Source organism: Macrotis lagotis, chromosome X, assembly GCF_037893015.1.
Source record: "Macrotis lagotis isolate mMagLag1 chromosome X, bilby.v1.9.chrom.fasta, whole genome shotgun sequence".
NCBI lineage: Eukaryota > Metazoa > Chordata > Mammalia > Peramelemorphia > Peramelidae > Macrotis > Macrotis lagotis.
In genome coordinates, this window is record NC_133666.1 from 586074097 (window position 1) to 586088341 (window position 14245).

The window sequence follows — 14245 nt, forward strand, 5'->3', positions numbered from 1 at the left end:
GGGAGTGTCCCAAAAGCTCAAGAAGCACCCCCAAAAAACAGGCTTAGGCTGGGAAAATGAACAAGCAAAGAAACAAGAGAAAGACCATTGAGATATTTTGCAAATGAGCCCAAGAAGGATCAAAATACTCAGTCTGAAGATGAGGAAGCACAAGCTCCTGCATCTAAAGACTCCAAGAAAAACAGAAATTGGGCTCAGGCTATGATAGAGCTCAAAATAGACTTTGAAAATCAAATGAGGGAGTTAGAAGAAAAACTGGGCAAAGAAAGGAGAGAGATGCAGGAAAAACATGAAAATGAAGTCAGCAGCTTAGTCAAGGAAATCCAAAAAAATGCTGAAGAAAATAGCATGCTAAAAAACAGCTTAGGTCAAATGGATAAAACAGTTCAAAAAGTTATGGAGGAGAAGAATGCTTTAAAAAGCAAATTTGGCCAGATGGAAAAAGAGATAAGAAAACTCTGAGGAGAATAAATCCTTCAGACAAAGAATAGAATTCAGGGAGATTGATGAATTTACCAGAAATCAGGAATCAAGACTTCAAAACCAAAAAAATGAAAAATTAGAAGAAAATGTGAAATATCTCATTGAAAAAACAACTGATATGGAAAACAGACTTAGGAAAGATCATTTAAAAATTATTGGAATACCTGAAAGTCATGATCAGGAAAAGAGCCTTGGCATTATTTTCAAATTATTACTACAGGAAAATTGCCCTGATATTCTAGAAGCAGAGGGCAAATAGAAATGGGAAGAATCCACTGGTCCCCCCCCCCCCCCCCCCCGAGAAAGAGATCCCAAAAAATCAACCCCTAGGAATATTACAGCCAAGTTTCAGAACTCCCAAGTCAAAGAGAAAATATTACATGCAGCCAGAATCACACAGGACTTAACAGCAACTACACTGGAAGCTCGTAGGGCTTGGAATACAATATACCGGAAGGCAAAAGAGCTTAGAATGCAGCCAAGAATGAACTACCCAGCAAGGCTGAATGTCCTCTTCCAGGGAAAAAGATGGACTTTCAATGAACCAGGGGAATTTCAAATGTTCCTGCTGAAAAGGCCAGAGCTGAACAGAAGGTTTGATCTTCAGATACAGGACTCAGGTGAAGCATGGAGATCGGAGGAGAAGGGGGAAATAAGAGGGACTTAATGAGGATGAACTGCATGTATAGAAAAATGATACTGATAATATTCATATGAACCATCTCAGTTAACAGAGCAGGTAGAGGGAGCTTTTATAGTTGAAGCACAGGAGAAAGCTGAATTCAAAGATAAAATGTGGTGTAAAAATGGAGTCAATAGGAAAAAAAGGGAAATGGAATGGGAGAAAGAAAAAGGAGAGGGGGAATAGTCCAAGATATTTCACATAAGATTTTTTTTTTATTACAATGAGGTATTGCAATGATATGGAAGGGGGGAGGCAAGGGGGAATGAGGGAACCTTTGCTCTCATCAGAGATGGCTAGGAGAGGAAACAGCAAATATACTCAATGGGGTATAGACATCTGGAGTAAGAAGGAGGGGAGAGCAGGGGGAAGGGGTAGGGATGTGAATAAAGGAGGAGAGGATGGACCATGGTGGGAGAGTGGTCAGATAAAACACATTTTCTTTTTTACTTCTTGCAAGGGGCTGGGATTGGAAGGCCTGCCCAGGACCATAGGGCCAGGTGGATTCTGGGCCTAAGGGGTAGTATGGGGGCTCAGGGCTTCTTGACCCCAGGACCAGGGATCTGTCTGCTGCGCCACTCAGCAACCCTACAGCAGAGTCAGAGTGAAAGGAGAGAGAAAATAGAGTACATGGTAGTGGAGAAATAAGGAAGGAGGGAGTTGCGATCAGCAATGGCAATGGTGGAAAAATATGGAAGTAACTTTTGTGATGGACTTATCATAAAGAATGTGATCCATTGTTGGTGTTGGAACAAAGACTGAAGCACATTTTTTGTTATTATTATTTGGGGGAGGGTGCAGGGCAAGTGGGGCTGGGTGGCCTGCCTGGGGCCACATAGCAGGGTGATCTTTGGGTGTCTGGGGCCGGATTCGGACCCAGGTGCTCCTGGCTCAAGGGCCAATGCTCTGTCTGCCACCCAGCCACCCCTACTATTATTACTATTTTATTTTATTTTGGGTCTTTTTTCTTCTTCTTCTTTTTGGTTTTTGCAGGGCAGTGGAGATTGGGTGGCTTGCATGTCACATGGCTGGGTGATTATTGGGTTTACGAGGCTGGATATGGAATCGGGTGCTCGTGGCTCCAGGGCTGGTGCTTCGTCCATTGCACCACCTGGCCATACCTACAATTATTACTATTATTATTTTTAATTTTAATTTTTTTTCTTTCTCCCCTTTACTTTTTTCGCCCAAGCAAGTCTATCTATATTCATGGTGGAGGGGCATTTTGTTTACTTGTAAACAAGAATATTTTATTAATGTAAAAAAAAACATTTGTACAAAACAATAAATAAATTAAAAAAATATAGAACTGAACAAAGGGAAACTGATGATTCTAGAATCAGAGAGTAAAACATAAGTTGAAAAAAATCCACCCATCACTCCTTGAAAGAGATCCCAAAATGAAAATTGCTTAGAATATTATAGCCAAATTTCAGAGCTCACAAGTCAAAGTGAAAATATTGCAAGGAGCCAAAAAGAAACAATTCAATTATTGTGGAGCCACCCACAGTCAGGATAATACAAGCTTTAGCAGCTTCTATATTAAGGAATCAGAGGACTTGGAATACAAAATTTCAGAAGGTAAAAGAGCTTGGATTACAACTACCCAGAAAAAATGGAGCATACTCTTTCGGGGGGGGGGGGGGGGGGATGAACATTCAATGAAATAGGGAACTTTCAAATATTCCTGATGAAAAGACCAGAGCTGAAAAAAAATTTGATTTTCAAATGTAAGACTCAAGTAAAGCCTAAAAAGGTAAATTAGGAAAGGCAAATCATAAAGGACTTAATGATATTGAAATGTTTATATTTCAGTATGGGAAGATGATCCTGATAACTCATATAAAATTTCTTCTTGTTTATTATGGTAGTTAGAAGGAGCATATATAGAGACAAGGCACAAATGAGAGTTAATTTGAAATAGAATATATTAAAAAGATGGAGTAAGGGGTGAGAGGAATATACTAGGAGAAAGGGAGAGGAAGCAGTAGAATGGGTAAGTTATTTCACATAAAAGAGGTAAGAAAAAGCCTTTACAATAGAGTGGAAGAGGGGGTACATAAGAGGCTATGAGTTAGTTTTACTCCCACTGAAATTGGCTCAGAGAGGGAATAAAATATACTCAATTGGGCATAGAAATCTATCTTACCCCAGAGCAAAGTAGAAGAGGAAAGGGATGGGAGAAAGGGAGTAATGATGGAAGGAAAGGCAGATTGGGGTGGGGACTATTCAGAAACAAAGCACTTGATAAGGGACAGGGTGATAGGAGAGAGAGAAAAGAATAAATGGGAGTGGGGAAGAATAGGATGGAGGGAAATACAGTTAGCAATAGGAAAAATGGGGGGGGGAGTTTCTCTGATAATGACTTTATTTCTCAAACAAAATAGTCAAATTTACAAAAATAATAGCCATTTTCCAATAGATAAATGATAAAAAGATATGAATAGCTTCAGATGAAATTATCAATATTATCAAGGACCATATTAAAAAAATTGTTCTAACTCACTATTGATTGGACAAGCACAAATTAGAACAATTCTGAGGTACTATTTATTGGCTAATAGGACAGAAAGGGAAAATAACAAATGTTGGAGGGGAGGATAGGGAAAATGACACATTAATGCACTGTTGAAGAGCTATGAAATGATTTAACCATTCTGTGGAGCAATTTGGAATTGTGCCCAAAAGGCTATTATAAAACCATGCATACCCTTTGACTAGCAATGCCACTACCAGATCTATATTCCAAAAGAGATGAAAAATGGGAAGGAAAGGCTATTTATAAGAGCAGCTCTTTTCTGTTGGTAAGGAATTGACAATTTAAAGATACAGATCAGTTGGGGAATGGCTAAACAAATTGTGGTTTGGGATTATGATGGAATGCTATTCCATTATAAGAAATGTTGAGCAAGATACCATGGGAAATGTACTAAATACAAAGTAATAGAAATATTGTGGGATGATCAACTCGGAATTTCTTAGCTTTTCTCAACAGTGCTGTGACCCAAGCAGCTCTGAAGGAGTTGATAAAGCTATGATAAAGAATGCTATCCATTCCCTGAGAGATCTGAAGGTGTCTAACAAAAGTGAAGTGTATTTTTTCACATGACTATTGTGGAATTTTTTTTTTGCATGACTATACATTTTTAAGTTATTTCAATTAACTTGCTTTCTCAATGTAGGGGAGGTGTGAGAAGGAAGCGAATTCAGAACTCAGTTGTTTTTTTTTTAAGGTTTTTGCAAGGCAAATGGGGTTAAGTGGCTTACCCAAGGCCACACAGCTAGGTAATTATTAAGTGTCTGAGACCAGATTTGACTCCAGGGCCAGTGCTTTATCCACTGTGCCACCTAGCTGCCCCCAGAAATGAATATTAAAACTTGTTTTTACACATGACTGGGAAAAAATAAAAAGTTAAACTTAAGTCTCAAAAATCCAAGTTATCAACATTATTTTACTAAAACCTACAAGTTTATAATTAATTTCTTGCTGAAGAAGGTAAAATCAGCTTAATTAGCTTAGGGAGAAATTTTTTTTGACCATCTTATTAATTTAAATGATAAAATGAAGTAATCTGTGACTCAAGTATGTTTGATATCAAAATATTTTCTTGGGCAACTAAGTAGCAGTCCTATAGTTATTTACTTTATATTATGATGAAAAATTTTTCTTTTGCTTAGTCTCCAAGTATTACAAGTGATATAATATCCCCACAAAAGTGTAGCTGTCTATTGAAAAGACCTCAAAACCAAGTACTCACCTACACTGCCATCCTGATTATCAGTGGTTTCTTCATCAGTTCTTTGAACATTTTTTTGCTTTCCTCTAGAGTACATGTCAAGATTCTCCTGAAATTATTTAAATGAAAACTATTAATACTTTATATGAATTTATATGTAAGTTGAACAGAGTTGGATACTATAAAATTGAATTTTACTTAAAACAAAGGGTGTGTTAGCAAGAAATATTTTAAAACCTTTCAAAAATTTTAGACCCTACACAAACTTTCTCCTATCTAGGTGTCATTTTGCATTCAATTTTTGTGAAATGAGAACTTGGCTACTGAAAAACACTTCACCAATTTAGAGCACTGTGACATCTTGAGTTTATATTAAAAAACAATAATTTGTTGCTGGTGGTAGCTAGCTTGTTCCCCAAACTAAACTTTTCTGTAAGTAAACTAATACTTCACAATTACATAAAACTCTTGGCTTCACAAAGCATTTTTACATTTATTGTCTCATTTGTTTCTTAGGATACAGGATAAAATAGATAGAGAAGGCATCATTGTTAGATAGAACAGAAAACTGAGGTTGAAAAAAGCTTATTGATCTATCAAGGATCATATAACGAGACTGTAGACAATTCATGCAAAGTTGATTTTAGTCAAATCTGTGCCCAAGTATTTTTTTCAATAAATACTTTCAAAAACTTTCCCACATGAAAATAATGAGTTATTATGTCAAGAATCTTTTCTTTAGATTTTATTTTCAAGGAAATGGGCCCAAGGCCACATGGCTAGGTAATTATTAAGTGTCTGAGGCCAGATATAAACTCAGGTACTTCTGACTCCAAGGCCACTAGCTCTATCTACTTCACCACCTAGCCAACCCTAAGTCAAGAATCTTAAGTGATGGACATTGATCAAGAATTTGAATGATTTATCAAAGGCTGGAGAAAATTAAACTGGGTATAACTAAATCTACATAAAAAGAGAAATGTGTAAACATTACTTCTTCAGCATCATTAAATACTCCCAAGTCTTCCAAATCAATCATTCGACGTCTGCGCATCTTTTTCATATCATCCATTTTCTGTAATACAGCTTCAGCAGTGCTAATGTTAAAAAAAAAATGACACCTGATATAAAAATAGGCTGACACAACTATTAAAGCAATTGCAAAGTACTTATAAATGTAACAGAACTTTACTATGCCATAGGAAAAGAAGAAAGTGATAGTTTAGACAATTGGAAAGAGTAAAGAAATAAAGCAAAGTGTAGAGAACGATTTATAGAAACAACATTGTGAAGAAAACATCTCTAAAACACTCAAGAACTATGATGAATACAGTTACCAATCACAATTCCAGAAGACCACTAATATAACATGCTAGTCACTCTTCTGACAGAAAAATGATAAACTCAAGGTAAAAAAATGAGATTTCTAAAAAATATGGTAAATGTCATAATCTGAATGTCTATTTGTTACAAATGTTTTGGGGTTTTTTTTTCCCTAGGCAAAGAGGAGATGGAAAAGAGAAAATTTTTTTACTATAAATTTAAAGTATAAATGAAAAAGCATTTAAAAGCATCTTTAATATTAAAGTATTATATTAAATATTAAAGTAACTAAATATGCAAAAAGACTAAATACCTTCTCAGGTATTTCAGCCTGCTCTCAATAATATATTTACAAAATGCCCAATAAGTTCTATGTGGTGAAGTAAATATATAACAATGTTATCTTTTGAGTTTCAAATAAAACCAAAGTATACTTTAAGAATTTACTTATCATTTCATTAAGCTAAGAAGTAAAATACTCTTTAAATGTTAAGTTTAATGTGGCAATATGAACCAAGTTTCAGAGGTAACAATTCAAACTATTTTTTTTTTTAGGTTTTTGCAAAGCAAATGGGGTTAAGGTGGCTTGCCCAAGGTCACACAGCTAGGTAATTATTAAATGTCTTAGGCCGGATTTGAACTCAGGTACTCCTGACTCCAGGGCCGATGCTCTATCCAATGCACCACCTAGCCGCCCAATAATTCAAACTATTAATAGTTTATTTAGACCAATAAGAACAAATTAATTTATATTCTGTTGAATTAACATGCAACTTTTGGCAATATCATATTTACTTACTTTGTTATAAGTTTGTCAAACAACACAGACTGATTCACAGTGCTGTAACGACTTCTGATTCTACAACTTCGTCGAACTTCTACATCACCATTCTCTTCATGAAGATGCTCTGTAGTTTGAACAACATTTCTAGTCCTCAATGATCGAGTAACTGGAATCACTTTGTCTATAAAACATACGCACATGATATGAGTACATGAAAGATGTACACATGTGTATGTATAATATTAAGTGTAAAAAATTCTGCTGTTAACTTTTCTCTTTTGGACAAACTTAAACCTTTTTATGTATACTTAGAACAACAGTGAGTAAAGAAACCATCTTAAAATGAATGTGCAACTTAAAAAGTTGCACTTTAGCATATTAAAATTACAATAGCTTACTAAACTTAAACTGAAAAAACCAAATAATTCCAAATTAATGACAAATTTTACAATAACATTTTAGTCAATTAAAAGAGTTAACTGTCAAGCCTATTCAGTCTTTGAATTTCTTTCTTTTTTTTCTTTAGGTTTTTTTTTTGCAAGGCAAATGGGGTTAAGTGTCTTGCCCAAGGCCACACAGCTAGGTAATTATTAAGTACATGAGACCAGATTTGAACCCAGGTACCCCTGACTCCAAGGCTGGTGCTTTATCCACTACGCCACCTAGCCGCCCCTGTCTTTAACTTTCAAAGTATAGATTTTAATGGCAATTAATACACTTCAAAAAAACTTAGTATAGAAGTCTCAGGAAAATTTTTTAAAAATATATCAATACCATCAAATCCTACATACCTGTACTAATATCATGTAATGTTAAGAGAATGCTCCAAGTAGAAAAAAATCTGTAAATCTACTATTAAATGTTAACATTGCCATACTTATTACTGATTATAGTACAGGCAGATTCCAAATGAAAAAAGCAAAATTACAAAAATTTAACACTACATTCAGGAAACATAATTTCTCTTCAATATTACCTTCTTTACAATCTTCATTTTTTTTATTATCAGCCTGCTGTCTGGCCAACTGTCTATATGAGAAAAATGTATTAGAATACAAAATATATATATATATATAAAATTTTAATACCAATGAAAAACTTCCATTTTAATCCCATAATCCAACTTCCAAAATTACTAAGGATTAGTATTAAGTATTAATGTCACTATATGAAAGACCAAAGAAGAATTATATGGGGATGTTCATGTGTGGGAAAAATCACTCAAATTTATTTATACCTTTTGATCCAATACTTAAACCTTGGGAAAAAAATCAGTCAGTCAAAAAGCATTTTTAAAATGTACTATGTGCCAGATGTGCTCAATAGGGATACAAAAACAAGATGTAATAAATTCAGGCCTTTCCAGTGGTGGAGACAATCTGCAGATACCTTATCAACATAAGATAGAATGTAAATCAAAGGAAGGTAGTACTTGTATGTCTGGACCCCAAATCAGAAGACCTGAGTTTAATTTCAGCTTGAGACACTATCTCTTGGCAAACCCTGCTTTAGTTTCCTCCAATGTAAAATGAGGATCACAACAGTCCTCCCCTCCCAGAGGTGCTGTGAGGATCAGAGGAGCTATCTGTCAAGTTCATAGCACAGGACTGGACTTGGGAGTAGGGACGTCAGGCTTCCTTCCTTCCTGCCAGGGTATAGAGAGGAGGACACAAGCAGGGGATTTGAGAAGGGAAGAAATGCCAACAGACTGAATCTGTGGGAACTTGGGAGTAGCTGAGGACAACATGAAGCCTGTGAGTCTGAGTGACTAGAAGGATGCAGTGCTCTTGATGGAGAATAGACTGGTATGGGGGAAGTTCTGTTTTGGATCTGATGAGTTTGCAATGATCATAGGAAATCCAATTAAAGATGTTCCAAAAGCTGTGGTGATAAGGGAAGAGTTCAGCTGAGGGTCTAGGGTTCAATATATGGGAATTACCTGTTCTCAGATAACTGAACCAATGGAACTGATGAGAACATCAAATGAGATCATATAGAAGGGGGAAGAAGACAGTGATAAAGGATTTGGGGATGGTGATAAAGGGGAGGTGTTACCCAGTGTTAGTAGGTAGGATCCAAAGCATTAGGTTATGGGATTTAAGTAGATCAAGGAAATGGGAAGTTAGAATATTTAAGGGAATATCATATGGTAAAGTTCCTCAAAAGAAAGCAGGAACTGAGGTAGAGAGAAAAACTAAGCCAGGAAATCAAAGATTTCCTAAATGCCATATAGATAGAACTAATTCATAACATTAAAGAAACGTTTTTGTGTGGTAGAAAATCTGAACCAAGCCCATTTGTGAGTTATTACATTTTTTGTGACAAGGATTCAAATATAAGAAAGATACCAACCTTAAGGAGCTTATATTCTAATGGAAAAATATAAAAATTAATCAATAAACATCTATTAAGAGCATGTGTCAATTACTGTCATAAGACATGCTAAAATAGACACTCTATAGCAAGCTAGGAAAAACATTTAATAACATAAGACATAATTATTGGAATGATATGGTATGTATAGTAAGAAATTCCTGAATACAGAATAACTTGGAATAAAAGTGATGATGAAATAAAGAAGCAGAAATAAAAACTATAATCAGCTCCAAAATTTGAACTGTTATAGTTATTCCCTCACACTCTCACTGGGGAGGGGGAAAAAAAAGTTCATCTTTAGATGGGAATAATAGGAAAGTCACATAATCAAGTCTTGTCAGTTACACATATGTATCACAATCAAAAAGAAAACATGAAACTGTTTTTAATTCAATTAAGTTAAATAATTTATTATGGGAGCAGTCCTTAGTAAAGCAAACAATTGCAAATTGTATCACATTAGTTCATAATTTTAAATTCAGTCATAAAAACATTTTTGAAGGTACCTTGTAAAATGTCTTCCATTAGTTGTATCACTTGATACTTCCATATTCTTGTCAAAACTAGAGTCTGAAGAATGCTGTTCAGTTTTCCTTAATGATCTTAATGCATGGGTACTGAAACTTTCAACTTCCTTAACTGAAGAACGAGTCTTAAGAAAAATTAAGAAAAGTCGTTAAATTATTCTGCAATAAATCCAAACTAGTTAAATTCACTTCAATTGTTCTCAAAAATAAAACAATCCCCCATACTAAGTTAATATCACTTTCAATTAAACAATATTATTATATTTTATGCCTCTAGAGGCAATATTATAATTATAACAACTGTTTCATAACAAAAAAAGGTCTCCCAGAGGTTGTCTCAGAAATATTGAGGCTTATAATTAAACAACAAATTTAGTGCCTCCACCAAAAATATTGAAAGTTGTAATTTTTTTTATTAGGTAACCCCAAAATATCATGAAATTAACTGTAATACATATGCTAAAAGCAATCTTTTTTACCATTTCCCACAATCTCATAAAGGAGCAACTGCCCAACCAATTAATTCTATCCCCAGGTTTTTAACAATGATTTCAATTAATCTGACTGCATTTATGTTCCCACCTGGACATTTTGTAAAGACCAAAACAAAAACAAACAAAAAAATAATCAAAACCCTAAAACCCACAAACCTTATCAATGAACAATTTCATTTACTCAAATCTGCTCATACAAATTATTCTGTGGGACACCTAGCTTATAGCTTATACAGCAGGGCCTTACTTGGTTCTCTCCCCCAAAATGACAGGGTTTATCCTGTGACCCTCCCATGAGATTAGCTAGTATACTTTTTACAAAGATGTGTCAGAACCTTCCTTTGTGAAAGAGGGATTAGAGAAGTCAGTGTCCTTTTATAGTCAGAATTGTATACTGCCTGTAAACACCCATCCATAACATTTTAGATCTGACAGGGGCATCCAAGAAAGCCACTTAGTCTAAATAACATTGCATTACACCTGGTTTTTCTTAGAAAAATCTAGTAAATTTTGCATTGCATTATTATGACAATCAAGCAAAATACAAAAATAGAATACTTTTCAAATTTAGGGTTTAGTTTGATTAATTTTAAAGAAATCTTTATTCACTTCTGAAACATTAATTTTGTAACAGGTTAAATACTGAAATTTCTTTCAACAATGCATTTTTAAAAATTTATGTCCCACATTCAACCCTTCTTTCATAATTTTTTTTTAGGTTTTTTCAAGGCAAATGGTGTTAAGTGGCTTGCCCAAGGCCACACAGCTAGCTAATTATTAAGTGTCTGAGACCGGATTTGAACCCAGGTACTCCTGGCTCCAGGGCTGGTGCTTTATCCACTGCGCCACCTAGCCGCCCCCTTCTTTCACAATTTAACAGTTTTCCAATATAACCTCATTAGCTAACACAAACTGGAAGCCAATAGGGCTTAAATCACCTGAAATATCTGGTTATATGGTCAAATTCTGGATGATGTTTGGCTCCAATTGGACCTATCAAACTATATTTTCTCAAAACTGTTGAAATCAAAGCTGAAAACCACAACAGGAATATAAACGTGGAATCAGAATTCACTTAGGTCCTGAATACACCCCATAGCGCAAAAATTTTTAGTTTGTTAACAATCCAATTACTCTCACTGACCTGATCAAAGCTTAGCACTAATGCTTATAATTATTTTTCTAAAATAAATGAATTAGGGGCAGCTAGGTGGCGCAGTGGATAAAGCACCGGCCCTGGAGCCAGGAGTACCTGGGTTCAAATCGGGTCTCAGACACTTAATAATTACCTAGCTGTGTGGCCTTGGGCAAGCCACTTAACCCCATTTGCCTTGCCAAAAAACCTAAAAAAACAAAAAATAAAATAAAATAAATGGATAAAATTGTTCTTTTGGCTTGAAAGTGAAAGGTTAGTGACACCTTTATATGAATGTTAAAATAAATATATATTTTAAAAGGCCAAGACATTTCATTTTTTTATATAATCTTATATACATGGATTTTTAATCTTGTAGGAAAAGCAAAGATATCAATAGTTTAATCTACCAAACTAGTACAAATGTAGGATCGTTATTTACTAAAAAAAAAAAAAACCTAACTGAAACAAAAAACACATCCATGATCCCATGATTTAACCAGTGATATATACAAACCTCTTGATAGCTATCCTAAATCCTTTGGAAATTCAAGGCATGAAGAGCTTTCTGGAAATTAGAGTCAATCACCTGAAAATTTCCCTTCAGGCAGCTAACAGTGGAATGGATAAATTCAGACATGAGCTGTGTGAGACCTGGAATATCACAACCTCTACCTCAGTCTCCTTAACTGAAATGGGAATATTAATAGTGCCTACCTCTCAGGATCATTATGAGAATTAAAAATTTTTGAAGTGGATTTGACATATAGTAAAGCACTATAAAGTGCTCATTCTCTACCCATTTCCCCTTTTGACATAAAACTTAGTTCTCTCAGCTTCAGTTTTTCTCATCTCCCAAATGGGGATAACACCTACCTTACAAGGCTTTTGTGAAGATCAAATGAGATAATGTGTAAAGCACTTTGCAAACCCTAAATAAATGCTAGCTATTGTTATTAGTAATTTTTATTGCCTTATTTTATTTTGGATCTATATAGGTGAAAAATGTCTTCTACAATGACAGGGAAAGGACTTAATTTTGGTTGGCCTAATTTCAATGTTGACTGTTTGTCCCTGTCAAACTGTCTCTCATGAAATTGTACATTTAAGAATTAGAAAGGACAGTAAAAGTCATTGAGACCAATTCTCTCATTTTACACTTGAAAAACTGAGGCCTAGAGTTATTTAGGTTCAGAGATTTGCCTAGGGGTCAGCAGTGGCAATCTGGTTTTTCTACTGTACCATGCTTTTAGGGAGGTAAGGAACAATGGAAAAATATATTTTAAAATGTGAAATTGCCGATGCTGAATCTAGAAAAAAGAGACCATTATCTTATTATTTATTATAAAGCTTTCTTAGATGAGGACAAAAGATAACTGAGAAACTCTGAAATTAAATAAAACTACAACTTTATACAAATTCTGCAAATTTTATGTGAAGAAAATACTGCCTTATCTGTGACATCAACCTTTCGGTTTAATGCATGGGTAATAGTGAAATGACTCAGTCAAGAAATGTAGTTTAACAACTTCTTGCCCCAATTTGTGAAGTTAGGATGAATATTTAAATCTTGTTCTCTTTAACAACTTTGCAATCAATAAAATTTTGTAAAGTCAGCTAGGATCCTGTTTTGATAACTAAATCCCAAATTCAAAATTTTAAGTGGAATCCTAATGACTTGAAAATAATCAGTTAAGACTTCAATGTCACTTCCAAGAAGTTAGAATTAGGCAAACACAGTTATCTGTTATATTCAATTTTAATATAGGCACAAGTAGTTGCACTCAAAGTTAATACGATATTTCTAGCTATTAATAGATTAAGAACAAGTTCTAGTGACTCATTTTTAAAGGCATATTTCAACTTGGGATCTTAATCTTTAAGTCATGGCCTTCTGAAAGTTTGGTGAAGTCTTTAGAACCATTCACTGACTTCTCAAATGCATAAAACACAAAGGATTGCAAAGGAAACCAATTATATTGAAATACATTATATCCAGATATTTAAAAAACCAGTTTATTGAACCACTGCTTTGTCTAAGCAGCATTAACATCCTGGCTAATGTTGTTAATATTCAAATTTTCAACATTTTAGGATAGAAATCCCCCTTCACTGATTAAAGTTTAGTTCTTAAAATAAATGTATTGTTATTTAAAATTGACAAATGCAAGTCACTCCAATAAGTCACTTTCATGTCTACTGTATATATATATATAAAGCAATGATAGTCTCTTTGTCAAAAAGGGAAAAAATAAAAAATTTAAATTACTGGAACTCAGAGAGCTATTTGTAAATTCAGATCAGGCAAGCAAATTTGCCATTTGTCATATGACACTCATTATGTTGTAGCACAGTCCTAGAAGCAGGAATACAGAAATAAAAGTCCTCCTTCAACTCTGTGGAGTGATAAGTATTTAAATATGCTAAATATATAAATCATCTAAAATAAATACAAGATATTTTGGAGGAGTAAACTGGGACTTCAAATAAAGCTTCATGAAGGAGTTAAGAATTTGAGTTGAGCTTTGAAGGAAATAAGAAATTTGACAAAAAGGTAAAGATGAGAAGATCAGCTGCACAGAAGAAGCAAGACAGGAAATGGCATGTTCTTTAAGAGGAACACTATTTGCCTGAAGCCACAACAGTGCCTGGATGAAGTAATACATAGGTTAGAAAGTTAAGTTGAAGCAGGTGGTGAAGGGCT

The 14245-nt window shown here is 34.5% G+C and overlaps 1 protein-coding gene across 3 annotated transcripts in view; it reads right to left on the reverse strand.

Annotated features, from left to right (window-relative positions):
• Positions 1 to 14245, reverse strand: part of ATAD2 (ATPase family AAA domain containing 2) — an 83697-nt gene that overhangs the window by 65992 nt on the left and 3460 nt on the right. For all 3 annotated transcript variants that reach the window (XM_074201582.1, XM_074201581.1, XM_074201583.1), the window contains exons 2-6: positions 9892 to 10037; positions 7986 to 8038; positions 7025 to 7190; positions 5897 to 5999; positions 4924 to 5011 (exon numbers count right to left, since the gene is read on the reverse strand). In XM_074201582.1, coding sequence (XP_074057683.1) covers positions 4924 to 5011; positions 5897 to 5999; positions 7025 to 7190; positions 7986 to 8038; positions 9892 to 10037 — 556 coding nt within the window. The remainder of the gene's footprint in view (positions 1 to 4923; positions 5012 to 5896; positions 6000 to 7024; positions 7191 to 7985; positions 8039 to 9891; positions 10038 to 14245) is intronic.